The sequence below is a fragment of the Salvia miltiorrhiza genome, chromosome 8, assembly GCF_028751815.1.
Source record: "Salvia miltiorrhiza cultivar Shanhuang (shh) chromosome 8, IMPLAD_Smil_shh, whole genome shotgun sequence".
In the NCBI taxonomy this organism is placed as follows: domain Eukaryota; kingdom Viridiplantae; phylum Streptophyta; class Magnoliopsida; order Lamiales; family Lamiaceae; genus Salvia; species Salvia miltiorrhiza.
In genome coordinates this window covers 11236143-11261801 of record NC_080394.1, presented here as the reverse complement: position 1 = coordinate 11261801, position 25659 = coordinate 11236143, and the positions used below count along the sequence as shown (strand labels likewise).

At 40.0% G+C, this 25659-nt stretch overlaps 3 protein-coding genes and 1 non-coding gene across 5 annotated transcripts; 1 reads left to right on the top strand and 3 right to left on the bottom strand.

Annotated features, from left to right (window-relative positions):
• Positions 1-29: 29 nt before the first annotated feature.
• TRNAQ-CUG (transfer RNA glutamine (anticodon CUG)) lies at positions 30-101 on the bottom strand. The gene has a single exon. It is a non-coding gene; the product is annotated as a tRNA-Gln (tRNA).
• Positions 102-379: 278 nt separating this feature from the next.
• Positions 380-9257, bottom strand: LOC131000954 (AP-3 complex subunit sigma). Of its 2 annotated transcripts, XM_057927108.1 has the most exons (8): positions 9200-9257; positions 7813-8053; positions 7645-7687; positions 7448-7509; positions 7253-7349; positions 6240-6310; positions 5992-6083; positions 380-742 (listed from the first exon to the last, which is right to left on the bottom strand). In XM_057927108.1, exons 2-8 carry the CDS (start codon positions 7879-7881, stop codon positions 685-687), a joined length of 492 nt encoding a protein of 163 aa, XP_057783091.1. In that variant the 5' UTR covers positions 7882-8053; positions 9200-9257; the 3' UTR covers positions 380-684. The 2 variants fall into 2 exon arrangements, with proteins under 2 accessions (XP_057783091.1, XP_057783090.1); XM_057927107.1 differs by lacking the exon at positions 9200-9257 and having other exon boundaries at positions 380-1291; positions 5947-6083; positions 7813-8026.
• A 2227-nt stretch (positions 9258-11484) lies between these two features.
• On the bottom strand, positions 11485-13923 carry LOC131000952 (BTB/POZ domain-containing protein At1g63850-like). Its single transcript, XM_057927105.1, has 2 exons — positions 12404-13923; positions 11485-11992 (listed from the first exon to the last, which is right to left on the bottom strand). Exons 1-2 carry the CDS (start codon positions 13646-13648, stop codon positions 11714-11716), a joined length of 1524 nt encoding a protein of 507 aa, XP_057783088.1. The 5' UTR covers positions 13649-13923; the 3' UTR covers positions 11485-11713.
• Positions 13924-16094: 2171 nt separating this feature from the next.
• Positions 16095-18021, top strand: LOC130998073 (uncharacterized). Its single transcript, XM_057923507.1, has 3 exons — positions 16095-17284; positions 17363-17935; positions 17998-18021. Exons 1-3 carry the CDS (start codon positions 16349-16351, stop codon positions 18019-18021), a joined length of 1533 nt encoding a protein of 510 aa, XP_057779490.1. The 5' UTR covers positions 16095-16348.
• Positions 18022-25659: the final 7638 nt, after the last annotated feature.

The following is a 25659-nucleotide window of genomic DNA, read 5'->3' as shown; positions in this document are numbered from 1 at the left end:
AAACAAATTTGGCAAAAATGGAATAACAGAGGTCCCACCGAGATTTGAACTCGGGTTACTGGATTCAGAGTCCAATGTCCTAACCACTAGACCATGGGACCTATTTGTTTATATTAACCACTTTAAATAACAAGAAGATTATTTACAAATGTTGCACTTGCATCTGGAGCTTTGTAAATAGACTACTGAATCTGTATTGCCAAATAGACAAGAGCAACCAACATAATTTTTGCAGCAGAAAATGTAGGCTAGTTCAAGTGTTTGGAAGTACACACAAGGCAACATGAAAAAGGCCGAGTGGGGTTTAACAATTGTAACATGATTAGGATTTCTCTTGAAACCTAAAAAAAAAAAACTCTTTATCATCCAGAAAAAGGACTTTGTTTACATGTAAAAATTACTCTTATCATCCCCAAAAGGCACAGTACATATACAACCAAAAAACTCAAAGATGTCCTGTATCCATGTAGTTCGTTTCATAGTCACCAATAAAAGAATGGGCGAGACAGATCAATGAACTATGCTTAGGCATGAATTAATGCCATACAAGAAATCTCACTGAATTCTGTTGTCCTGGTGAAGGGGCATGTCCCATATCATGTCAAATGTTCGTTCTAAAAGAGAAAAAAGAGGGAGTGGATATCTTTAGTCTTCGAAATCAAAGAAATTACGGAAGCTCAGTTGCTATCTTCCCTGCCAACCAGGAATAGATGGAATCATTGAATTGGCATTCTTTTCCAACCTGCAGAAAATTATCTGGTTATGCCTTCAATTAACCTTAGCAGTAATAATAGTTTGAAGCTAATTTAATTTTCAAGAAACATGTAAGTTAGTAGTAGCAACAGTACAGTACAGTAATGTGGTGGTGGTAGTAGTAATAATTTGAGGTAAACTAGTTCTTCTAGCAACACTTTGATGCAGACATTTATACGGCAATTACAAGAGTAATTAGCAATTCTAGTAGCCCTTATCTGGGATAAGGGTTGATTTTAAGATTGATTTAAGATCCAAAATAGCATATTAGGATGATTAATTTTGGAAGGGATAAAATACGTTCTTTAGGGATACTTATGGGTGATTATTTGGAAAGATAGAAGCTCTATTTTAGGGATAACTATGACTGGTTTGATTAATTATATGAAAATTCAGATGGTTTTTATAAACTATGCTTGCACCTCAAAGAAATATAAAGATGAAAAAGAAGAATTGTAAGGCTGGTAAGACACATGTGCTTTAGGGCGCCATATTTTAAGACCCTAAGGCAGGGGGCACCTATTGCACCTGAGGACGCCTTGTTGGAATATAAGTATATAGAGATGTGGGAGAATTAATTATTTTGGAGGAAATGTGATTTGTGCAAATGGTGAATGAGTGGACGTGTGTGTAGGAGAGAATTTAAGTGAGAGGATTTTGTTTCTCTAACACAACTCTTGTAATTCACTTGTTATTCAATTGATACAACCTCCACATATATATAGTAGTCAAGTGAGAATTCTAGAATTCTCTTGATATTTTCCTATTTGCTAGTTCTAGTTTACTACCTTCTAGATCCTTCAAGTAATTAATACATTCTAGATAATTCTCTAATTTTCTTTTCATTTCTATCTAGATTTTTCTATCTTTTCTTTCTTTTTCTCAATCACTCTAGATCTTTCTTAATTCTCTATCTCATTCTCAACTAATCTAGAATACTCTTTACAAAATATCTATACAAATCAAGTTTATATTCCAACACTCCCCCTTAAACTTGATTTGTCAATCCCAGCAAACTTCTGAACTTGATAAAGTCTTCATATTTGAGCGGCTTTGTGAAGATGTCGGCGACTTGATCTTGTGATTTCACATATTCCACTTGAACCTCCTTCTTTTCAATGCATTCTCTGATGTAGTGGAAGCGGGTGTCAATATGCTTGCTTCGATTATGAAACACCGGATTCTTTGAGAGCGCGATTGCCGACTTGTTATCCACGCAAATAGTTGTTGGTTCTTTTTGTGGCCACCCAAGCTCCTCCAACAAACTTCGTAGCCAAACTGCATGGCAAACACTGGATGTGGCAGCCACATATTCAGCTTCACACGTTGACAACGTCACTATAGGTTGCTTCTTTGACATCCAGGTGAAGGCAGTGTCTCCCATAAAAAACACGAACCCGCTCGTACTCTTGCGGCCATCATTATCTCCAGCCCAATCGCTATCACTATAGCCAACAAGCTTATAATCATGAGTATTTGAATAGAATAGGCCGTAGTTGAGCGTACCTTTGAGGTAGCGAAGAATTCTCTTTGCCGCCTTAAAATGCGTAGTGGTTGGATTCTCCATATAGCGACTCACGAGTCCTGTCGCATAAAGAATGTCTGGCCTTGTGCAAGTTAAGTACCGTAAACTTCCAACCAAGCTCTTGAATAATGTCGGGTCCACCTTTTCTCCGCCATCATTCTTGGATAATTTTATCCCGCATTCCACTGGCGTGTTGATTGCTTTGCAGTCCTCCATCTTGAACTTCTTGAGAATTTCCTTGGCATATCCTTCTTGTGTGATGAAGATCCCATCTTCGAGTTGCTTGACTTCCACACCGAGATAGTACGCCATCAGCCCAATGTCTGTCATCTCGAACTCCTTTGACATGGCCTTCTTGAACTCCTCAATCATCTTTGGATTATTTCCTGTGAAAATCAAATCATCTACATACAAGCACACAATTAAGACATCTCCTCCATTGGCTTTCACGTAGAGAGCATGCTCGTGAGGGCATTTGGTGAAACCATTCTCCTCCAAGTACTTATCGATCCTGCTATTCCATGCCCTTGGTGCTTGCTTTAGTCCGTATAGGGCCTTCTTTAACTTCAAGACTTTATCTTCTTGCCCTTTTACCTCGTAGCCCATTGGCTGCTTGATATAGACTTCTTTGTCTATATATCCATTCAAGAAGGCTGACTTGACATCCATTTGATAAATCTTCCATCTATTTTGGGCTGCAAGAGAGAGTATTAGTCTAATAGTTTCTAAGCGAGCGACGGGAGCAAATACCTCATCATAATCGATTCCAGCTCTTTGACTATATCCTTTCACGACAAGCCTCGCTTTATATCTTTCCACTTCACCTTTGGAATTCTTCTTAACTTTATACACCCACTTGACTCCAATGGCCTTGTGCCCTTTTGGTAGTGTCACGAGCTCCCATGTATCATTCTTCTTTATGGCTTTGATCTCTTCATCCATCGCGACTCGCCAATTTTCACTATCTGCTGCTTCTTCAAAGCTAACAGGCTCACAATCAGCGAATAGGCAAAATAAGGTAAGATCTTCTAACCTTTCAGTATCCTCATATATCTCGCCCAAACTCCTTGCTCGTGGTGTGGCTCTTTCATTTAAGAAAGATGGTGGCGAGTCTTCAGTGACTGGCACTGGTGAAGCTGGTGGAGTCACTGGCTCTTGTTGGACTTCTCCAACTTGCTCTTCTGCTCTTTGTTCTTCTAACTGTGGGATGTAGGTGAAGTCACCGTTGGAGCTGAAATCCCAAACTCCTTCTTCGTCGAACTCCACGTCTCGACTTATCACTGTTTTCTTGGTATTTGGATTATATAACTTATAGCCTTTAGAGTTAGAGTCGTACCCGATAAAGATGAGTGCTTCACTTTTATCGTCGAGCTTCTTCCTTCTCTCATCTGGTACATGCACGTAGGCTTTGCTCCCAAATACCTTTAGGTGGGAAATTCCTGGCTTTTTCCCGCTCCAGGCTTCTTGTGGAGTCATTCCCCACACGCTCCTTGTCGGCGATCGGTTGGATAGGTACACCGCGCACGCCACTGCTTCGGCCCAAAACTCTTTAGGCAGATTCTTCGTCTTTAGCATGCTCCTCGCCATCTCCATGATTGTCCTATTTTTTCTTTCCGCCACTCCATTTTGTTGGGGGGATCTCGGAACTGTCAGGGGCCGCCGAATTCCATTTACTTCGCAAAATTCTAGAAACTCCCTTGACGTGAATTCTCCGCCTCGATCGGACCTCAGGGCCTTGATTTGTCGTCCGCTCTCCTTCTCGACGGCAGCTTTAAATTTCTTGAATGCATCAAATACTTCTGACTTCTGCTTCAAGAAATATACCCACGTTTTTCTAGAAAAATCATCAATGAAGAGCAAAAAATAATTATTTTTACCGAGGGAGCTTGGATTTATTGGCCCACACACGTCAGCATGAATCAACTCCAGTGGATTTTGAGCTCTTGAGCTTGACTCCTTTGGAAACGGCTTTCTGAACTGCTTCCCGAGTAGACAACCTTCGCAGAGTTGATCGGGATGCTTGATGGATGGTAGTCCTCTCACCATCTTCTTCTTTGACAACAACTCCAATCCACCAAAGTTCAAGTGCCCAAACCGAAGATGCCACAACCAAGACGACTCATCAAGCTCCACGAACATATTTCTTTTCCCGCACATGTGATTGCTGGCACCAGTGTCGAGGTACCACGTGTCATCTTGTCTTCCAGCTTCTCCTTTATATGCCAGAAGCACACTACCAATATCTTGATTTGTACTTTCGGCGTAATTGGCCTTCTCTTCAATCCTTACTTTTTCACTTCTGCACTCGGAAGCATAGTGCTCAAATTTATGGCAATTATAACACTTTATTGAAGACTTATTGTACCTCGACTGCGGGTTGCTCCTCCCCCGACCACTTGTAAACTCATTTCTTTCACCATTGTTGACGAAGCCTCCTCGTCCTCGACCACGTCCACGGCCTCTGCCTCGATCTTGTCCTTGGCCACGTCCTCTCCCGAATTGTCCACGGTTGTTGCTCGAATCTTCTTCTTTCTCTTTTGGGCTTACTCGCAACTTTAAAAGTTGCTCTGAAATTTCTTGCTTCTTCTTTTGCTTCTCCTCATATGCTTGCAGCGACCCCAACAAGAGATCGATCGTCATCTCCTCCAAATTTTTAGTTTCTTCGATCGTCACCACAATGTGCTCAAACTTTGAGGTTAGTGACCGCAATATTTTCTCCATAATTCTTACATCCTCCAATTTTTCACCATTTCTTTTCATTTTATTAGACACCGCCAAGACTCTTGAAAAATAATCCGAAATCGATTCGGACTCTTTCATATGCAAAGACTCAAACTCTCCTCTTAAAGTTTGAAGTCGTACCTTTTTTACTTGCTCAGCTCCTTTGCACGCGTTCTGGAGTTTCTCCCACGCTTCTTTGGCGGTGCTCGCGTTCGAGATTTTCTCGAAATCGTCGTCCCCCAGCGCTTGATAAATGAGACAGAGAGCCTTCTTGTCTCTCTTTCTCGCGTCTCGCAACCTATCCTTTTGTTGTTGGGATAGTGCGGCCTCGTCCTGCGGCTCTTCGTAGCCGTTCTCCACGATCTCCCAAACGTCGTGGGCTCCCAATAGCGCCTTCATCTTGATGCTCCAATTGTCGAAGTTGCTCTTGTTGAGCATGGGGACTTGGAACGATTGTAAATTCGCCATACCACAAGTAGAATCTTGTGGCTCTGATACCACTTTGTTGGAATATAAGTATATAGAGATGTGGGAGAATTAATTATTTTGGAGGAAATGTGATTTGTGCAAATGGTGAATGAGTGGACGTGTGTGTAGGAGAGAATTTAAGTGAGAGGATTTTGTTTCTCTAACACAACTCTTGTAATTCACTTGTTATTCAATTGATACAACCTCCACATATATATAGTAGTCAAGTGAGAATTCTAGAATTCTCTTGATATTTTCCTATTTGCTAGTTCTAGTTTACTACCTTCTAGATCCTTCAAGTAATTAATACATTCTAGATAATTCTCTAATTTTCTTTTCATTTCTATCTAGATTTTTCTATCTTTTCTTTCTTTTTCTCAATCACTCTAGATCTTTCTTAATTCTCTATCTCATTCTCAACTAATCTAGAATACTCTTTACAAAATATCTATACAAATCAAGTTTATATTCCAACACGCCTTTCACAACTACAGAGAGAGAGAGAGAGAGAGAGAGAGAGAGACCTTGAGATTGCATCAACGGCATTGGCCACCTCTTCAGAACTGGTCTCAAGAACTTGGCCACCCAATATGATCTCATCTAAAATCATATGGACCTGAAGAACGAATCACACTGGAACTGAGCAAGTTTGCTATAACAGCATGAATTTAAGTCACTGAACAATCATAAAGCTTGTTATGGCAGACATAATAAGTAAGGAGCCAAAATGACATGCTTGAAAGCACTTTAGTATTTCTAGGAAGAAAGCTACCTTGTAAAAGTTGAACACTATGTCAAGCTCGCATACCTCTCTGAAACACTTGTTCAATGTCTCCACAAATACTGTAATAGTTCAAACAGAAAGCTGAATGTTAGAAATATTAGAACATAACAAGAAACAGCACTATGGACACGTTTCAACATGCAGAAAACAACAGGTATATTTCTTTTCTATTTCCTAATTAAGTTCCCAGGCCCTAAAGTGGTTCCGAAATGGAACATATAATTAAACGAAAGTAAAGTAACTATAAACATAGCATGATTAAAAGGAAAAATAATATACAGCATTAAAAACAATTAATATGTGAAATTTAACTTCCATCTTCAAACAAATAGAGCCCACCAATCCCTCTCAAAGCATTGGCATATTTAGGAGACATAGATACACTAGTCAAACTAAAAAACAATCCCAAGAAAAATTTATTTGTTAAAAGAAAAGGCAAGTACAACTATTCATCAATTATGTTGGTGTGGATGCTTAGAATAGATGCAATGAATAAGACCGACAGTCTGACTGACCTCACCATAAGGAAGAGCTGTTTTCAAATCCTCTCAGTTGCAGAACAAGTCTGATATTACAGTGCTACACTATCTAATACTCAATTCACCAAAGAATTTTTGCGCAGTTCAGAAACTCATCAACTAAAGACTCTCCATAAAGCCACCTATCCTCATTCCTTGTTTTAATATATCTACAAGTATAAGGGGTGTTTGGTTTATGTCATTGTCGGGCTTTGTTTACTTCAGTATATTTTGTCATAAACATACGAGTAGCATAATCTTGATGGAAAAACGTATTTTCATGTCATGTTTGTGCCCTTTACAAGTCATGCCTCGTCTAACATATCTTTTATCTCTATAGTACGTGCTAAATTTTGTGTCGTGTAAAGGATTGCCACAGTAACAGATAGTCCTAGTTCTGCAGAAATTCTGTAAAAATGGTAGCTAGAATCTTGAGAATCGAAGACAAAAATCTGGTCCAAACACAAATTCGACTAAGATTACCTTGCATCAGATCTATCATTGCAAGCTCATTTTCGGATTTATCGAATATGAAGACAAAGTACAATGTTGCAAAAGTTTTATAAACAAGCCGTACATCCTGCAAGTTGATCAACAACGCAGTTTCAGAAAACCAGCTACACATACCTAATTAAATGTCTAAAACAAGCAATTCAAAACTCCAAATCCTAAACTTACCGGCCCGAAAAGCGAATCCGCTTTAACGAAATTACTGACGTTCTCTGCTCTACTGCACAAAACTGCAGCAGCATCATTGATGAATCAACCGCAACAAATTGATTAATGATTATACTCGACCATACTTCTCATACCAAATAATGCCCAAAAATTGAAAAATATAAATAAATTTTTAATAAAAAAGAAACAGAACTGACTTCTGTAAATGCTCCGAACCAGCTCCTGCTGCTTCTCCGGCGGCTAAATTTATACAAGAGTAACGATCAATCACGCAATAAAAAAAGAACACAGCAGGCAAGAACAGATCTAATGGTTAAAATATGGAACCATAATTATTGGTTAATTGGGGATAAAATGAAGCAAACCTGAAATTCATAGAATTTGATGAGGCGAGGCTTGCCTTGATCGTTCATCACGATCACTCCTCGTATCATTTTCGTGACCAATTTTGTGCAGCTTATTGTGCGACTTCACTGCTGTTTTGTGTATGAGCCGGATGAAGACAAAGTCGTGTTTACAGAGTGGTGATTTACATATGAATTTTTGTTTCTTAAAATCATAGTGAGAAAGCAAAACCCCAATTCAGGTGAATAATTGTAGTACTCCCTCCGTCCCAATAATGAAGTCTCCTTTGTTTTGGGCACGGGTATTTAGGAGAGGTAAAGTTGATGTTAAATTAGTAGGGACCACATAATTAGTATTTTAATTAATGTTATTTTATTTCTTAATTAAAGCAACTAATTCCTTCTTCCTCTTCCATCTGGAATCCGCCCCAAAACATGCAAGTTGCACCGGCCGCAAACATACACTCAATTTCTTCTTCCACCGAGTTCCACCGGCCGCAAACATGCAAGTTCCACCGGCCGCAAACATACACTCAAGTTCCACCGAGTCGCCGCCCTTATTCCTTCTTCCTCATACTCAATTTCTCAAAATCGAGCCCAAATTTAGTGGACCAGCCGGCAGTCACCTTCTTCCCCAAATTCCACCGGCCGCCAGAAATCAGAAGCTCCTCCTCCAATTCCACCGGTCACCACCACCATCAGAAGCTTCCCTAAACTCCCTTCGTCTCATCTCAGAGACGCCGCCGGAGCCACCACCATTTTCCCCCAAATCTGCAAAATCAAGCTCAGAAATCCACCGCACCACCGCGCAACCCTACCACCTCTGAGGGGCCGTCGTGCCGCCGCACCGCCTTCGAGGAAGAGAGTAGAGAGAGAGAGGCGGTGGAAGGCAGAGTACATACAGAGAGTCGCCTTTTGCAGAGGGCGGCGCCGCCGCTTGAAAAATGGGCGGCGGCTGGCTGCGCCTGCGTGGATGTGTCTGGGAGAGGGAGTCGGTGGAGGCGGAGGAGATCAGAGGGTTGAGGCGGTGGATGCAGACGGTTGAGGCGGTGGAGAGATAGGAGGCGGCGGCGCCTCGTCGACGCCAGGAGAGGGCAGAGCCCTGGTCGCCGGAAAACGGACGGCGAGGCAGAGGCCTTGTCGCTGCGGTCACCGGGAGAGAAGAGGAACGGCGGTGGTGAGGCGGCGGTGGTGAGGCGTCCGAGAGAGAGAAGTGGCGAAGAGAGAGAGAGAGAGAGTCAGAAAGAGAGTGAGAGAGAGAGAGAGATTAAAGTTAGAAAGAGAGAGAGAATGCCTAATTAATTGAAGTAATTGTATTGTAATTTATGCCAAAAAAGGAAAGGAGACTTGAATATTGGGACGGCCCAAAAAGGAATAGGAGACTTGAATATTGGGACGGAGGGAGTACTATATTTATAAGCAAAGTTGTACTCATTTGCTACTCGGTCTCTCGAAATTTAAAAACCACTCAAAACTCCCAATTCTATAACCTATTTATTAGTTACTATTGTGTATACATATACACTAACACATGGCCACGGTTTGGTTCCCGGTTCGAACCGGAACCAGAACCACCGGTTCTCGATTTTAAAAACTAGAACCGGAACCGAACCAGAAATTAACCCTCACGGTTTCTGTTCCGAACCGTGAACCGGCGGTTCTGGTTCGAACCGTTAGAACCGTCCGTTTTTTTTATGTAATTTGTATTGTTTTATATGTATTGTTGTGTAAAATTTAATGAAATTTGTTTTAATAAAATAAAAGATACAAGAAAATATAAATTCCATATACTTTATTTTCTAAATTGAACTTATAATTCAAAGTTATAGCTTACAACTCTTATAAGTACAATTTACAAATTACAACTTTTGGATGCTAAAATAAAATTAAGGCAACTTAGTTTACAACTTGTAATTGGGGAAAAAAAGAAATAAAGAAAATAGGACTTGAGCTTAATTATAACATTTAAGTTATAATTGAGTTGCCTACGTATCCCGAAGGAATCAAAGGCCACGTACTTCTCTTACCTTTGGTGACACCGCATAATCATGAAGTCTTCTACATATCGAAGTCGAAGTCGAAGTCGTCGTCGAAGTCTTCGCCTTCGGTGCATTGAGATGACTTGCTCACATCGGTGGTGTCGCCTTCGGTCGTGGATATGGGGTTCTTTACAAACAAATCATCTCATTTATTTTCTTGCTCTCTTACTTCGGCTAATGTATGATCTTTGAGCAATAGTTGGGCTTCAAGATTATGCGATGCCATTTGGGATCTTCGTTCGTCGAGCATGTATTCCATTTCGCTAAAAGCTTGCTCGACCGCAACAGTTGATGCCGGGACAAAAAAGATTATGTTGCAACGCGGAGCTCGTTCCTTCTTCCCCGCCGTCGATCGTTTAGCCCGGTGGCCAACTCCAAACTCGTCCATCACATTAATCTCGTCCTCCAAATCAATGGCATCGGCATCGTCTTGTTACGTTTGGTACGTGGATGAAATTTCTTCATCGGATTGTTGTTGAGCAAGGTACTCCGCTATTTCCGCATCGGCACGGATTTGTGCCTCCTTTATTTCTTCACGTTCACGACGATTGGGCACCCTTCGGAATTGAGAAGTAGGATCCTCACTCCCAAGATAGGTTGATTCGTCGGGATCATCTCGAATAACAACCCCACGTAGACGACGAGGGGTGCGGGGTTTATTTTTTCAATGGTAGCAGTGTAGTCAACGAGTATTCTTCCCTTGCCACCACTACGACCAAAGCCGGAACCGGAAGCAACCATTTTTGTAGTGAGGATGAAAAATAAGAGATGATAATAGAAGAAGGAAAAGTAGTAGAGACTAAAGAGATGAGATTGGTGTAAGAAAGAGTGTAGAGAGAAATAGCTTTAAGACTATAAAGAAAATGCTTATATAAAAAGAGTAATAGAGAGAGAGAGAGCTTTACTAATACAGAGAAAGAGTAGAGAGATATTGGTGTGAAGAAATGATGGAGATTGGGGAGGGGGGGGGGTATTTATAGCATCAATGGAGAGGGGAGCGTCTGATTTGAAATTTGAATTTGAATTTATACATTGAACACTCCATTATGGCTGCAACACCTGCCAAATTGCCATGCATGCAACAAGAGTCCATTATGGACCGGCAAAAAAGTGAGAAAACAGAAGGCACACGTCCTTAGGCATGCAGAAATGGCGACTCACAGTTCCACGGTTCTCTAACCGTGGAACTGTCGGTTCACGGTTCCAAGACGGTTCTGGCACGGTTCCCGATTCCATGATTCGGTTTCAGTTCAGAACTGGGAACCGACGGTTTGAGAAATGAGAACCGTAACTGAACCGGCTGAGCACGGTTTCGGTTTCGGTTCGGAACCGTGAGACACGGTTCCAGTTCCAAAACCGTCCCGGACAGTCCGGTTTTCCGATTCGGTTCCCGGTTCTAATTTTTTTTGGCCACCTCTACACTAACGTAGTATATTTTTCGAGGACATTTCTGCTTCAAGCTAATACTAATACACGAGTATGCAAAGACATATTCCAATCTTAAAAAGTATTTGTAGACTTGGAACCTATAAATGTCACTCCACAAATAGATCATCCAACTGGAACATATTTCATTTTTCTATCTCACAATTGATTCATTGTTTAATTGATAGTGTGATGTTTGGGAAAAACTAAACAAACTTTGAACAAGTGGTATATTAACAGTAGCTTCCTTATTTGTTTCTAAAAACTTCCACTATCAAACATATACATGCCCAGCAAATGCATGGTAGTTCGTCACAGACATGTAAAAAGAGACGACTCATGCCTTACTGCTACTTTCAAAGGGGAAAAGAAAAAAGATCCTGATAGTCCATTTACAAAAAGCTTAAGAGGTAGCCATGGATTCTCCTCCTAGATCAGAAAATCAAGGATAGCACCCATCACTCGCAAAGATCTGCCTGTGGGGGTCTGTTGGCACGACGAAACCAAGTAGTAAATGCATCGATCAAGTGAGGGCAGTCGTCAATGTTGCGAGTTGAGAAGCTAAGACACTGCTGCAACAATTCCTGTGCATCTGATATCGGGAGAGTAGATATGATCCTCAAAAATATTTCTTCCAGCTCCACATACAGCGACATACTGTTCGACCCCATAATCGATACTCTCTCTTTGCAAATAATCAACACCGGGAGCCAATCCCTCACTAGCTTCATCCTCACCTGCATAACCAGTTTCATTCAAAATCTGAGAATAAGCCACTCACACACTTTGCATAATTCTTCTGCCTAGCTGTAATGTATATGTATGGACAATCAAAATTTATTCTTGAAACTTAATGAATGGAAATCCATTTCTTAGGGTCACAAAGAAAATAGCCATTTCAAGAACACAAATGCCTCATGCTGATAGTGATACTTAGATCAATATATAAGCTGGAAATGCAACATCTTCAAAAGAAAATAGATAGATATCCGAGAAACACAACTGCAGTAATAACCAGACCTCAGCTGCTAAAGCTGAGGCATCATATATTGATATATGCACACCGAATACATAAGAGTTGAATCTCCAAAACAAACATTAACATAAAAGCACCAAAAGGAAATTAGCAACAAGTAGCAAAGGCAAACCTGTCTCGCAGCCAAAATATTCCCCGTGACGACGGCATTGGCGAGCCGGCAAGTGCAGCGAAGTACCACAGACGGCAGTCCTGGAAAGAAAGCCCGCCATAAATCATCAAGAAACGCCCTCCTCAAATCTGCCGTGAGTGATGCCTGCTCGCTCCACGCCTTCACGGCTGAATCCGCCACTCTCAGCTCAATCATCCTTTCCACCAACCACAGAACGTGCTTCAAATTAGTCACCGCCGTGTGCAAATTCAGCCTCTGAATCGCCTCGGTCTCATCATGACTCCCTCTGAAGTCTGGACTTGAGTACTCCTCCAACGACTGCTTCACAACCCTCAAACTCTTATCAAACGCTGCGTCCAATACTTTTCTCGCAGTCTCTCTCGATGAGAAGTCCCTCAGCAGCTTCGCGACGAACGCCTTTGCAAAGGCCATGTTCGAATGACTGTGAATTGCAGAGAGAATTAGTCCATGAAGCATTTCCTCAGAAGAATCATTTTTCAATGGAGAGAGTCTGGCGAGAAGCTCTTTTGATTCTTCCTCACTCAATAGAGGAATCAAACTTAAGATCCTCTTTTCGTCATCTTCCGACCACGGCACTGCCTCAATGAATCTAACACAAGCTCTAACACAATCTTCAAACAACAATTCCAGCGCGATCGGGAGCAAATCAAGCGCGGTCGACAGGTTATCAATCGAAAACAACAAATCATCGGAGTAAAGCAGCTTGAGCACTGTTAGGTAGTCATTCATAGAGTCATTGCTAGCCGGAATAAGATGAGTAATACTGAGGATTTTGGGGCCATTCTCTTCATCCATCGACGAAGTTGCATCACTCTTCTGTTGCCAGCGGTCAGATAGAAGCGCGGCGAAGTATTTCGATCGGTGGAGAACGCGTGAATGCAAATAGATCTGAATCTCAGGCGAAGCAATCGAGCTCGATTCGGAGAAATCGTCCACGCAATCAAATGAAGAAGACTGACGATCGAAGAGAAGGCCGAGGACAACGTCTGCGGTGGACTGATCATTGAAATCAGCGGAGGCGGAGGACGGGGAGAAGTGAGATAGAGAATGGGAGGCGGTCCGGCGGAGAAGAGGCGGTTTGCGAGGCCTTTTGGTTAGGGATTCGTCGGATAAATCGATCACAGCGAGAGTGGAGGGGAGGCCGCTGCTGGTACCGATGCGCTGCTTCTTCTTCGGCGCGCTGACGGCGGCGCCTGCACAATTGGCGTCATTGGCCGTCGACATTGTGTGGGGATGTGAGAGAAAGATAACGGTTTCGCAAATGTGGAGAAGACGATATCCAGAAATCAGAATTCGAGAGGGTTTGAGAAATGAGAATATTTGATGCAGGTGGGGCCGGCCGGCTCATTGCTAATTGTAGATAGGGGTGATTTTGGAATTTCAAAGAGTGTAGATTTCCTTTTCAGCTTTGTAGTTGTGGATAAGGATCGCCACATAAGCACCTTACTTTTCAAAAAAATCAAGCACTTGAAAATAAAAAATATAGTAAAAATAAAGAAACAGTGCCGCCGGTTCATCTATTAATAGTATAATTAATACTAATTAATGATTAATGTTAAAATTAAAGATTTCAAGTTAAATTATTTATTTATTCAACTAAATATTAGAAAATGAAATAGCGAGCCAGTAGCTGCCACCGATCCATTAGCTGAAACTATGAATATTTTAATTTGTAAAATATAATCAACATCATATACATAGATATTACATCGTATTTAATGCTGATAATATCTCCTATCATTTCAATCTAGCTTCCTATCATTTCAATCTCAGCTGAAGGGTTGATTACTTGACCTCCTGATTTGGTTTTTTGGTTTTCCTTGTTTTTCTGCTTACTCATGCTTCCTTTCTGTTTTTATTGGTACCTCTGGTACCAGCTATATTTTTAATAAAATTTATTAATTTTCTGATCAAAAAAAAAAATTTCAATCTAGCTTCCCAAATTTGTAATCTGTTTGTTTATGAACTGAGCACTAGTTCTATTTTTATTAGGATAAGTTGTCTCTAAGTATATAAACTTTAATCGAATTTTAATTTTACATATGAATTCTGAATTTTAAATGAGTACATTAATTTTAATTTATTTTATTTTACACATGAAATAAAATTGTTCGAAAATTCAAATTAACTTGATAAAACCATAAATAATGTTCCAAACAAAACAATATTATTTTAATCATTTTAATTATATAAAGAGTGAATTATAATAGTATCAACATTGGTGGTGACTCATCATCGCTCGAGCCAGCCTTGGTGATAAGCCCTTCGATGCAGATGATGGTGACTCGAGGCGCAACGCATCCTATCGCGCCTAGCTCGTGCGACATTTTGAATGATTCGTGCGTGCAATGTATGCGCCTTTATAATAATAATAATAATAATAATAATAATAATAATAATAATAATAATAATAATAATGCTCCTTTCGTCCTAAAAAAGTAGTCCATTTTGCCATTTTGGGATGTTGATTGGGCGTATTTATACACATTTATTTGGGGGATTTTGGTGTGGTTTCTATGTTTAATTCGTGTTAAAAATAATCTTTTGGATATGGATTATGGTCTTATGTGAATTTTGATGGTATTTAATAGGTTTTGAAGAAAAGACATGATTTTGAGAAGAATTTTGAAGCTTGAAGTGGTAGAGAATGAAGGCTGTGCGGACAAGGATTAATGGGCTGGATCTTTGATTATTATTAACTGATCATATTTAAATTGTTTTGGGATTGGGAATAGTTCCAAATTTGGACCTTTGCACCACTTTTCCCTATTAGCTTTTACGTCATTAGACTAGTTGCCTAGTTGCCTAATTAGACTTGTTTTAGTTGCCTTATTAGACTAAGGTTTTGATTATTAGATAGTATATATAATGGTATTCAGCACACTTTAAACACAATACAATATATCACATAGCTTCTGCAACTTTGGAGAGCAGAATTCTGGACGCAAGTTTTGGAGCAATTCAAGTTTTATTTCTTTCATCTTTTTCTTGCAATTTATTTATTTATTTCTTTTGTTATTTAATTATGTTTTCTAGCTAAATTCGTTTATTCCGGCATCGATTAGGGAAGCACTAGCGAAATTATTCTTTGAGATCTAATTGTTCTTATACTTTATTTTATGCTTGCATATGCGATTCTCCATGTTTAATGATATTAATTGTTTTAATCCATTAGATAGTTGCAAATATTTATTGGGTTAGAATTAATTATATAGCCAATTGAACCGGCCATCCGTAATTGTGGTTTAGGTTTGATTAGTGGTAAATTGACACATTAGGGTCAAAGGAAAAGCAGTCTTAATTCAATAATCCTGCGTCAGAGTTTATTGGTTTTGAATCGGGTTTCTCTAGATATTAATGCTATCGGCTCATTAAATCTATAGAGCGTCTCTTACGGTTGTCAGTCGATTAGGGTAGTAATTAGTGAAGCGTCTTCCTGGTTACCGAATAATTAAGGAGAAATAAGATCACGTCAGAAACGTCTTCGGTGATTATAACTGGTTTGTTTGCATGATTTAAAGTTATTTTTGCATCCATGATCGGAATAATTGAGCTAGGGTGGACTTAATTGATTGCTGGAATTCTTTTATTAATTGTTGGAATTTTTATTCATCTTTTAGTTAATTGGAAAAATTGGTTTATTCGGATTTTATTTATTTAATTTTAAGTTTAGTATTTTCCATATTTTCTTCTCAAAATTTCGTGGTTACTTTGCAGACTTTAATTGGAGAAATTCTCGCCAGTCCCTTGGGAGACGATTTTGCTTACTGCTGTCTGCGCAGTGTGGGCATACCGGCTGACTGCCGGATATTTTTGGTGTAAAACGACGCACCAAATTTTGGCGCCGTTGCCGGGGATTGGTTTTAAGCAGGATTTTACTGATTTCAGTCTGTCTTTTATTTTTAGTTATTTTATTTTTAGTTTATGCCCCGTTCTTCTCGTACAGGCGTATTAGTTTTTGATCCAGAAATCGAGAAGACTGCACGAAAGTTGAAGAAGCAAGCTAAGGAGTGGAAAAAGATATCCAATTCTGCTCCACCGAGTCTTGAGGATCAAGAAGAAATTGAAGATCCAATGGGTGACCGTAATAATAGTGATGAGGAGAACGATAGAGAGATCGTTGATCCTCGACAGGAACCACCTCAACTGATCAGAGAGTTAGGCCGTCATAGAAGCAATCGCCCTTTGTGCATTGTCCTTCCTGCCATTAATGGCAACGCTGAAATACGGCCTGGTTTCATTCAAGTGCTACCCAAATTCGGTGATTTACCTGGAGAGAGTGCACACAAGCATCTGGCTGAATTTGATCTAGTTTGCTCAACTCTACGCCCTCATGGTTTTACTGAAAATAATTTGAGGCTATTGACTTTTTCTCATACTTTGCAGGGTAGAGCGAGAGATTGGCTTTTTGATCTTCCTCCTGGTTCGATTAGAACTTGGGGAGATTTAGAAGAACAATTCTTGCGAAAATTCTTTCCTGAGTCCAGAGCTGCAAATTTGAGAATGGCCATTAGCAGCATTAAACAGAAGAAGGCGGAGAGTTTAGCCGATTATTGGGAGAGATTCCAACAGCTGTGTCGCAAGTGTCCTGATCATGGATTTTCTGACTACCAATTGCTTACTAACTATTTTTATCGTGGTATGTCTTCTTTTGATAGGAAAATTGTTGACGCTGCTTGTGGTGGAAGCTTGACCAATAAAACTTTGGACGAAGCAAAGCAACTCATCGTTGACATGGTTTCAAATGGCCAACAATATGAGGATGAGGATGATGATCGTTATAGGCCAGTGCAGAAAGTAGAAGATTCCAACATGAACGAGAGAATTGATGCTCTCACCTCTTTAGTTAGAGGACTTGCTGTCTCTAAAACTCAACACGTTCAATGTGGAATTTGCTTTGAAAATAATCATCCTACTGATGCATGTCCATCTCTGCAGGATAATAATACTGAGCAAGCGTGCATGGGATCCGCTGATGAGCAAGAGATGAACGCACAAAGGCAAAGGCGAAACGACCCTTTTTCCAACACCTACAATCCAGGGTGGAGAAATCACCCAAATTTTAGGTGGAGACAGCAGGAACCAGGGATGTACGCGCCGAATCCGCCGCAGGCTGGACAGTATGCCCATACCGCACGTCCTGCACCGAGTTCTGCACCCAATATGAACGATATCATGAAGAGCCTCGCCCAGAGCAGTGAAATTGTGAAGAATTTGGTGCAAAGTCAGCAGGCATTCCAGCATGAAACTCAGGCAGCGTTGAGTAATATGGGCACACAAATCACGCAGTTAGCCACTCAGGTGAACAAGCTGCAGGCGAATCAAGGCCGACTTCCTTCTGTCACGGAGATTAATCCCAAGGAAAATGCAAGTGCTGTAACTACAAGAAGTGGGAGAATTCTAGTTGAGCCACAACTTAAGCAGCAGGACAAAGAAGAAAAGCCCGATGAAGCCAAGGACGATGCAATTTGTGAGAAGTCACCAGAATCCACCGAGCCTAGCTCTTCTAAGGTAAGTGGAAAACCTAAGGTTTCAATTCCTCAATCACTGACTGCACCACCTTTTCCTTCTAGGTTGGCTCAGAACAAGAGAATTGAAGAAGAGAAGGATATTCTAGAAATCTTCAAAAAGGTAGAAATAAACTTGCCCTTGCTTGATGCAATTAAGCAAGTTCCCAGGTACGCAAAGTTTTTAAAAGAGTTATGCTCTAAGAAAATGAAGTTTGGGAATGATGCGAGAATTCGAGTGAGTGAGAATGTTTCTGCTGTTCTTCAAAGAAAATTACCCCAAAAATGTCGAGATCCTGGTATGTTCACCATTCCATGCATTATAGGTAATAAGACTGTTGAGAGAGCCATGCTAGATTTAGGAGCATCCATAAATGTCATGCCTTATTCTGTGTATAAGGATTTGCAATTAGGACCTTTGAAAGACACTCGTGTTATCATTCAGTTAGCTGATAGGTCTACTGCATATCCCGAAGGTGTTGTTGAGGATGTCCTTGTCAAGGTCAATGATTTGATTTTTCCTGTGGATTTTTATATTGTTGATATGGATGATTCTGCTAAGCAATCCTTGATTCTTTTAGGGAGACCATTCATGAAAACTGCTAAAGCAAAAATTGATGTGGATAGTGGAATGCTTAGCCTTGAATTTGATGGAGATGTTGTCACATTTAATATTTTTGAGGCTATGAAGCATGTTGAGGATCCTGAATCTGTGTTCATGATTGATGTTATTGACCATTTGGTTGAGGAATTTGTTGAGAATTTCAGGGAGGATGAGCTTGAGCATGTTATTTTCAGTTCCCTAACTAAAGAGAACTCCAAAACTGAGGAGAATGAAGCCATTAGAGAGATTATCATGCAGCTGTACTCAACGGAGGAAATTCCAGTTCGGCACCTGTCGAGCAGGATGCCCATACCAACCAGCCCAGAACCGATTTTGCCCTCTGTTGTGAAGCCACCGAAGCTGGACTTGAAGGTACTGCCCCAGCATCTGAAATATGTGTTTTTAGGAGAGGATGACACGCTGCCAGTGATCATCAACAATGAACTCAGTGCAGAACAAGAGGTAAGGTTGGTAAGTCTTCTTAAGATGCATAAATCTGCCATTGGATGGACTATAGCCGATATCAAAGGTATTAGTCCCTCTACTTGCATGCATAGAATCTTACTTGAGCCTAATAGTAAGCCGTCTAGGGATCCTCAAAGAAAATTGAACCCTGTCATGAAAGAAGTTGTGCTTAAAGAAATTCTTAAATTGCTTGATCTAGGGATTATTTATCCGATTTCTGATAGTACATGGGTCAGTCCTGTTCATGTGGTTCCTAAGAAGTCTGGTTTTCAATTGGTTAAGAATGAGAAGAATGAGTTGATTCCCATGAGGTTGCAAACTGGTTGGCGTATGTGCATTGATTTTAGGAAGTTGAATAATGCTACTAGGAAAGATCATTTTCCATTACCTTTCATTGATGAGATGCTTGAGCGATTGGCTGGTAAGGAATTCTTTTGTTTTCTTGATGGCTACTCTGGATATTTTCAAATTTTTGTAGCTCAGGAAGATCAAGAGAAAACCACTTTTACTTGCCCTTTTGGCACTTTTGCATGGCGCCGTATGCCGTTTGGATTATGTAACGCTCCTGGTACTTTTCAGCGTTGTATGATGAGCCTATTTTCTGACATGATTGAGAGTTGCATAGAAATTTTCATGGATGATTTTACTGTGCATGGAGACTCTTTTGACCATTGTTTGACTAATCTTGAACAAGTTTTGCAAAGATGTGTCGACACTAATTTGGTGTTGAACTTTGAGAAATGTCATTTCATGGTGAGAGAGGGGATTGTTCTTGGGCATGTGATTTCTGCAAGAGGAGTAGAAGTTGATAAGGCGAAAATTGATTTGATTGTTAAGTTACCTTATCCTTCTAATGTGAAAGAGATTCGTGCTTTCTTAGGCCATGCAGGGTTTTATAGGCGTTTCATAAAAGACTTTGCAAAGACTGCTCAACCTCTCACTAGGTTGCTTCATCAAGATGTGTCTTTTGTGTTCGATGACAAGTGCAAGGAGGCCTTTGATTTGTTGAAGAGTAGACTCACCACTGCCCCCATCATTCAACCACCAATTTGGGGAGAGCCTTTTGAAATCATGTGCGATGCAAGTGACTTCGCCGTTGGAGCAGTGCTAGGGCAGAAAGTTGGGAAAGAGAGCCATGTGATTTACTATGCTTCCAAAACTCTCAACCCGGCTCAATGCAATTACACAACCACGGAGAAGGAGCTTTTAGCCATCGTTTTTGCTTGTGAAAAATTTAGATCTTATTTGATTGGCTCTAAAGTTGTTGTTTATTCTGACCATGCAGCTCTTAAGTATTTGCTCTCTAAAAAAGAATCTAAGCCTCGCTTGATCCGTTGGATTCTGCTTTTGCAGGAATTTGACTTGGAGATTAAAGATAAAAAGGGAGCCGAGAACTTGGTAGCTGACCATTTGAGCAGACTGCAGACTGTGTCGGACGGTATGCCCATACCAGACGACTTTCCAGACGAACAGCTGCTGCACATCGACGGTAACATTCCTTGGTATGCTGATTTGGTTAATTTTCTAACTGTTGGAGTTTTTCCTAAGGGAATGGAGACAGCCCGTAAGAATAAGTTGAGGAGCCAAGCAAAATACTTCATATGGGATGATCCTTATTTGTGGAAGACCTGTGCGGATCAAGTGATACGACGTTGCATCCCTGATGAGGAGATTTATTCAATTTTGAATTTTTGCCATGCTCATGCTTGTGGAGGTCATTTTGGTCCCAAAAGAACGGCACGTAAGATTCTCGATTGTGGTTTTTATTGGGAAACTATTTTTAAGGATTCTTACAATTTCTGCAAAAATTGTGACAAGTGCCAAAGAACAGGTAATATCTCTTCTCGCAATGAAATGCCTCAAGTCCCTATTTTGGTTTGTGAAATCTTTGACGTTTGGGGAATGGATTTTATGGGGCCGTTTCCTAGTTCTTTTGGAAATTCTTACATTCTTTTGGCTGTTGATTATGTTTCGAAGTGGGTGGAAGTGAAGGCCACCCGCACTAATGACTCTAAAGTTGTTGCAGGGTTCCTTAAGGCTAATATTTTTAACAGATTTGGAGTGCCACGTGCCATCATTAGCGATCAAGGAACTCACTTTTGCAACCGCACTTTGGAAGCACTTTTCAAGAAATATGGAGTCCACCATCGAGTTGCCACGGCATATCATCCACAATCCAACGGTCAGGCTGAAGTTTCTAACCGAGAAATCAAGAGCATCCTTGAAAAAACAGTCAACCCGAGACGAAAGGATTGGAGTTTGAGACTGGACGATGCGGTATGGGCATACCGCACTGCATTCAAGTCGCCGATTGGTATGTCTCCGTACCGGCTAATTTTTGGGAAGCAATGTCATCTACCTGTTGAGATGGAGCATAAAGCCTTTTGGGCCGTGAAGGAATTCTGTTTAGATGAGAAAGTTGTTGGCAAAGAGCGGAAATTTCAACTGCAAGAATTAGAGGAGATTCGATTGGAGGCGTATGATCATGCAAGTCGTTACAAGGAACGAACTAAATTTCTACATGACAAATACATTCGAAGGAAATCCTTTGAAGTTGGGCAGAAGGTTCTCTTGTTTAACGCACGCTTAAGGATTATGCCAGGAAAATTGAAATCTCGTTGGTTGGGCCCGTTTGAAGTTGTTAGTGTGAGTCCTCATGGAGCTGTGGAAATCCAAAGCCTCGAAACACGAAAGTGTTTTAAGGTTAATGGACAATTACTCAAGCCATACTATGCTGGAGTCGAGATGGAGTCGTTCAATGCGCTCAGCCTGACGTCTCCAACCATTGTCTAAGGATTTTGAACTTCTTTTCTGTCCAGCCAAGGACGTTAAATAAAGGCGCTCATCGGGAGGCAACCCGATTTTTCTTGCCCTTGTTTTGTTTATTTTCGTTTTTTTTCTCTTAAAAAAAAATATTATTATTAAAAAAAATATATATATTAAAAAAAAAAAAAAAAAGCTTGGGGTGTGTTTTGGTCAATTTCGCAGGTTTGGGGGTTGCCCTCCAGTTTCTGAAAAGTTGGGGGCCAAGGTGCAAATTCTGGAACTAGGTTTTTTTGACTAAAGTCAAAATTTCCTCAATTTGGTTTCCCCCAACACCACCCCATCCATTCCGCCGCTGCTGCAGTTTCGAACGCCCGCCCACCTCTGCGTACACCAAGTACGAGTCCTCTGCCGGCGCCTCTACCCTTTCCGGTGGCCCATTCCTCATCGCCGGAAGCTTCAGCCTCCTCACCCACCTACATGATTCCAGTTCAGGGAAGTTTCTTTCTTTTTGATTTTCGTTTTTGAAGCTTTTGATTTCTTTTAGTTATCTGCTGTTGTTTCTGTTTTGGTCTGTCATACTCTCACACAATGAGGACATTGTGTTGTCCAAGTGTGGGGGGGTGTCTTTATTTTGTGTGTTTTTGCTCTGTTGATCTGTTGATTTGGTTTTCGAGTCAGTTTCGAGTCCTTTGGCAATATTATGATGGATGATGTGAAGAGTTGAGATTAGGATATTGGATTTGGTATGATAGGCTGTTGCTCTTGTTATGGAATTGTGCATATGTTCGTAGGTGTTCTTGTATGAGAAAAACGTGCAAAATTTGATCAAAATACTTGAAGCCTACTAAATTGTGAGGATTGAGCCTTAATGAGCACACATGACTAGCTCCAATTGTTTCTTTGATGAGTGATTGATTCGAACTTCTATGCTGAATTTCTGGTTTACCCTGTTGCCATAGTCAAGACTGAGTTTGAGAATTTAATGCATGAAAATGATTAAGGCATTTAGGAATAACCATTATTTTGGCCTGAACATATGATCTGAACCTTCACTATTCCCTTAGTGAGCCCGTTTGTGCCTAATTTGCTCCTCTTTTGTTTGATTAAAACCTCACATATTTTGAGCCTAAGCCTATTTCAACCTGCTTTTGTCCTTTGAAAACATGTGAATGCACTAGGTTATGACAAGATGAGTACTCCTATCATGTTAATGTGTTGTTGATGATTCATTGATTTATTGAGAATATATGTTGTTGAAAAAAAAAAATAATGGTTAAAAAAAAAAAAAAAAAAGAGAAAAAAAAAAGAAAGAAAAATTTCAAAGAAAAGAAAGGGTTTATTGTGTATACATTCATTCATGTTTATGTCCTATATGTATATGTTAGAGTTGATGCATACTTTTTGAGGATTGTGGATATGTTAAGGAGCTACTCTAGAGTTTTATTGATGGAAGATCCAGTGTGTTGCATGTTTTCAGTCATATATTGAGCCTTTTTGATCCTTTTTCCTTGTTTATCCCACCTATACGCACCCAAGCCCCATTACAACCAAAATGCAAGACCTTTTGATTTGTGCATTGGTTCCATATTTTGGTGGAGATAGTGACATAAGGGCAAACTGTGTTTGAAGGCATAAAGTTGTGAATTGTGTGAATATATTCTGTCCATATTTGTCTTTTGAGAGAAATTGAGTGAACTTGGTGAGGCAGGATTGAATTTGCACAATTTTGACTTGAATGAAGAACATGGCATAATTTTCTGAGCAAGAGCATGGTTAGTGGTTTGTGGATGATTGTATCTTGATCAAGACTTTGAGTATTATCTATCATATTGTTGCCAAAGCTTTGTTTTTTGCTGTTTTGAGTCTTCTTTTGTTCCTTCCCTGTCGTTTTGTTCTTTTTGGTGCTCGAGGGCGAGCTTTGTTTAAGTGTGGGGGGATTTGATTGGGCGTATTTATACGCATTTATTTGGGGGATTTTGGTGTGGTTTCTATGTTTAATTCGTGTTAAAAATAATCTTTTGGATATGGATTATGGTCTTATGTGAATTTTGATGGTATTTAATAGGTTTTGAAGAAAAGACATGATTTTGAGAAGAATTTTGAAGCTTGAAGTGGTAGAGAATGAAGGCTGTGCGGACAAGGATTAATGGGCTGGATCTTTGATTATTATTAACTGATCATATTTAAATTGTTTTGGGATTGGGAATAGTTCCAAATTTGGACCTTTGCACCACTTTTCCCTATTAGCTTTTACGTCATTAGACTAGTTGCCTAGTTGCCTAATTAGACTTGTTTTAGTTGCCTTATTAGACTAAGGTTTTGATTATTAGATAGTATATATAATGGTATTCAGCACACTTTAAACACAATACAATATATCACATAGCTTCTGCAACTTTGGAGAGCAGAATTCTGGACGCAAGTTTTGGAGCAATTCAAGTTTTATTTCTTTCATCTTTTTCTTGCAATTTATTTATTTATTTCTTTTGTTATTTAATTATGTTTTCTAGCTAAATTCGTTTATTCCGGCATCGATTAGGGAAGCACTAGCGAAATTATTCTTTGAGATCTAATTGTTCTTATACTTTATTTTATGCTTGCATATGCGATTCTCCATGTTTAATGATATTAATTGTTTTAATCCATTAGATAGTTGCAAATATTTATTGGGTTAGAATTAATTATATAGCCAATTGAACCGGCCATCCGTAATTGTGGTTTAGGTTTGATTAGTGGTAAATTGACACATCAGGGTCAAAGGAAAAGCAGTCTTAATTCAATAATCCTGCGTCAGAGTTTATTGGTTTTGAATCGGGTTTCTCTAGATATTAATGCTATCGGCTCATTAAATCTATAGAGCGTCTCTTACGGTTGTCAGTCGATTAGGGTAGTAATTAGTGAAGCGTCTTCCTGGTTACCGAATAATTAAGGAGAAATAAGATCACGTCAGAAGCGTCTTCGGTGATTATAACTGGTTTGTTTGCATGATTTAAAGTTATTTTTGCATCCATGATCGGAATAATTGAGCTAGGGTGGACTTAATTGATTGCTGGAATTCTTTTATTAATTGTTGGAATTTTTATTCATCTTTTAGTTAATTGGAAAAATTGGTTTATTCGGATTTTATTTATTTAATTTTAAGTTTAGTATTTTCCATATTTTCTTCTCAAAATTTCGTGGTTACTTTGCAGACTTTAATTGGAGAAATTCTCGCCAGTCCCTTGGGAGACGATTTTGCTTACTGCTGTCTGCGCAGTGTGGGCATACCGGCTGACTGCCGGATATTTTTGGTGTAAAACGACGCACCAGATGTCCACAAAAAATACTTCATTTTACTTTTGGAAACTAGCTATCACATGGTAGACCATATTCTCCACTCTCAATTCAATTAATTACCACTATTAACACTACCTTTTAAGTAAGATTCTTTCTCCACTCACAATAAACTAAATCATTTTCATTGAAATGATCGATTGGGTTAACCAATTCGGTTATTGGGTAACCGAACACCAATTTCAGTTCATGAACGATTAGTGAATTTGGACCTAATTCGATGGATGTGAGTGAAACGAACCCGCCTATGTTGGACAAGTTGTCGGATCCATGCAACAGTATGACGAATATTAGCATGATCATGATGACTAGCAGACATAAGCAAAACGATTGCAGTAGCATCCAACTCAACCCAAATATGAGTGGAAAACGTAATAGCCAGCCTAAGACCCTCGAGCAGATCAACTAACTCAGCCTCAAAACTAGACGTGACAGCACAAGGAGTGGAAAAGGCAATGAGGAGGGCACTAGTGTGATCACGCACCACTCCTCCACCCGCACCGCGCTGCGTATGTGAATCAAAAGAACCATCTGTGTTCAGCTTCACCCATGGGGACTCC

What these genes read in the sequence shown, in the direction of transcription:
- LOC131000954 (XM_057927107.1), bottom strand. Translation starts at nt 7,881, where the DNA reads ATGATACGAGGAGTGATCGTGATGAACGATCAAGGCAAGCCTCGCCTC. An exon ending in GGTTCGGAGCATTTACAGAA is followed by an intron (nt 7,510 to 7,644) that starts GTCAGTTCTGTT and finishes ATGCTGCTGCAG; the next exon opens with TTTTGTGCAGTAGAGCAGAG. An exon ending in CGGATTCGCTTTTCGGGCCG is followed by an intron (nt 7,350 to 7,447) that starts GTAAGTTTAGGA and finishes ATCAACTTGCAG; the next exon opens with GATGTACGGCTTGTTTATAA.
- LOC131000952 (XM_057927105.1), bottom strand. Translation starts at nt 13,648, where the DNA reads ATGTCGACGGCCAATGACGCCAATTGTGCAGGCGCCGCCGTCAGCGCG. An exon ending in ATATTTTGGCTGCGAGACAG is followed by an intron (nt 11,993 to 12,403) that starts GTTTGCCTTTGC and finishes CTGGTTATGCAG; the next exon opens with GTGAGGATGAAGCTAGTGAG.
- LOC130998073 (XM_057923507.1), top strand. Translation starts at nt 16,349, where the DNA reads ATGCCCCGTTCTTCTCGTACAGGCGTATTAGTTTTTGATCCAGAAATC. An exon ending in CTTTAGTTAGAGGACTTGCT is followed by an intron (nt 17,285 to 17,362) that starts GTCTCTAAAACT and finishes CCATCTCTGCAG; the next exon opens with GATAATAATACTGAGCAAGC. An exon ending in CCGAGCCTAGCTCTTCTAAG is followed by an intron (nt 17,936 to 17,997) that starts GTAAGTGGAAAA and finishes TTTTCCTTCTAG; the next exon opens with GTTGGCTCAGAACAAGAGAA.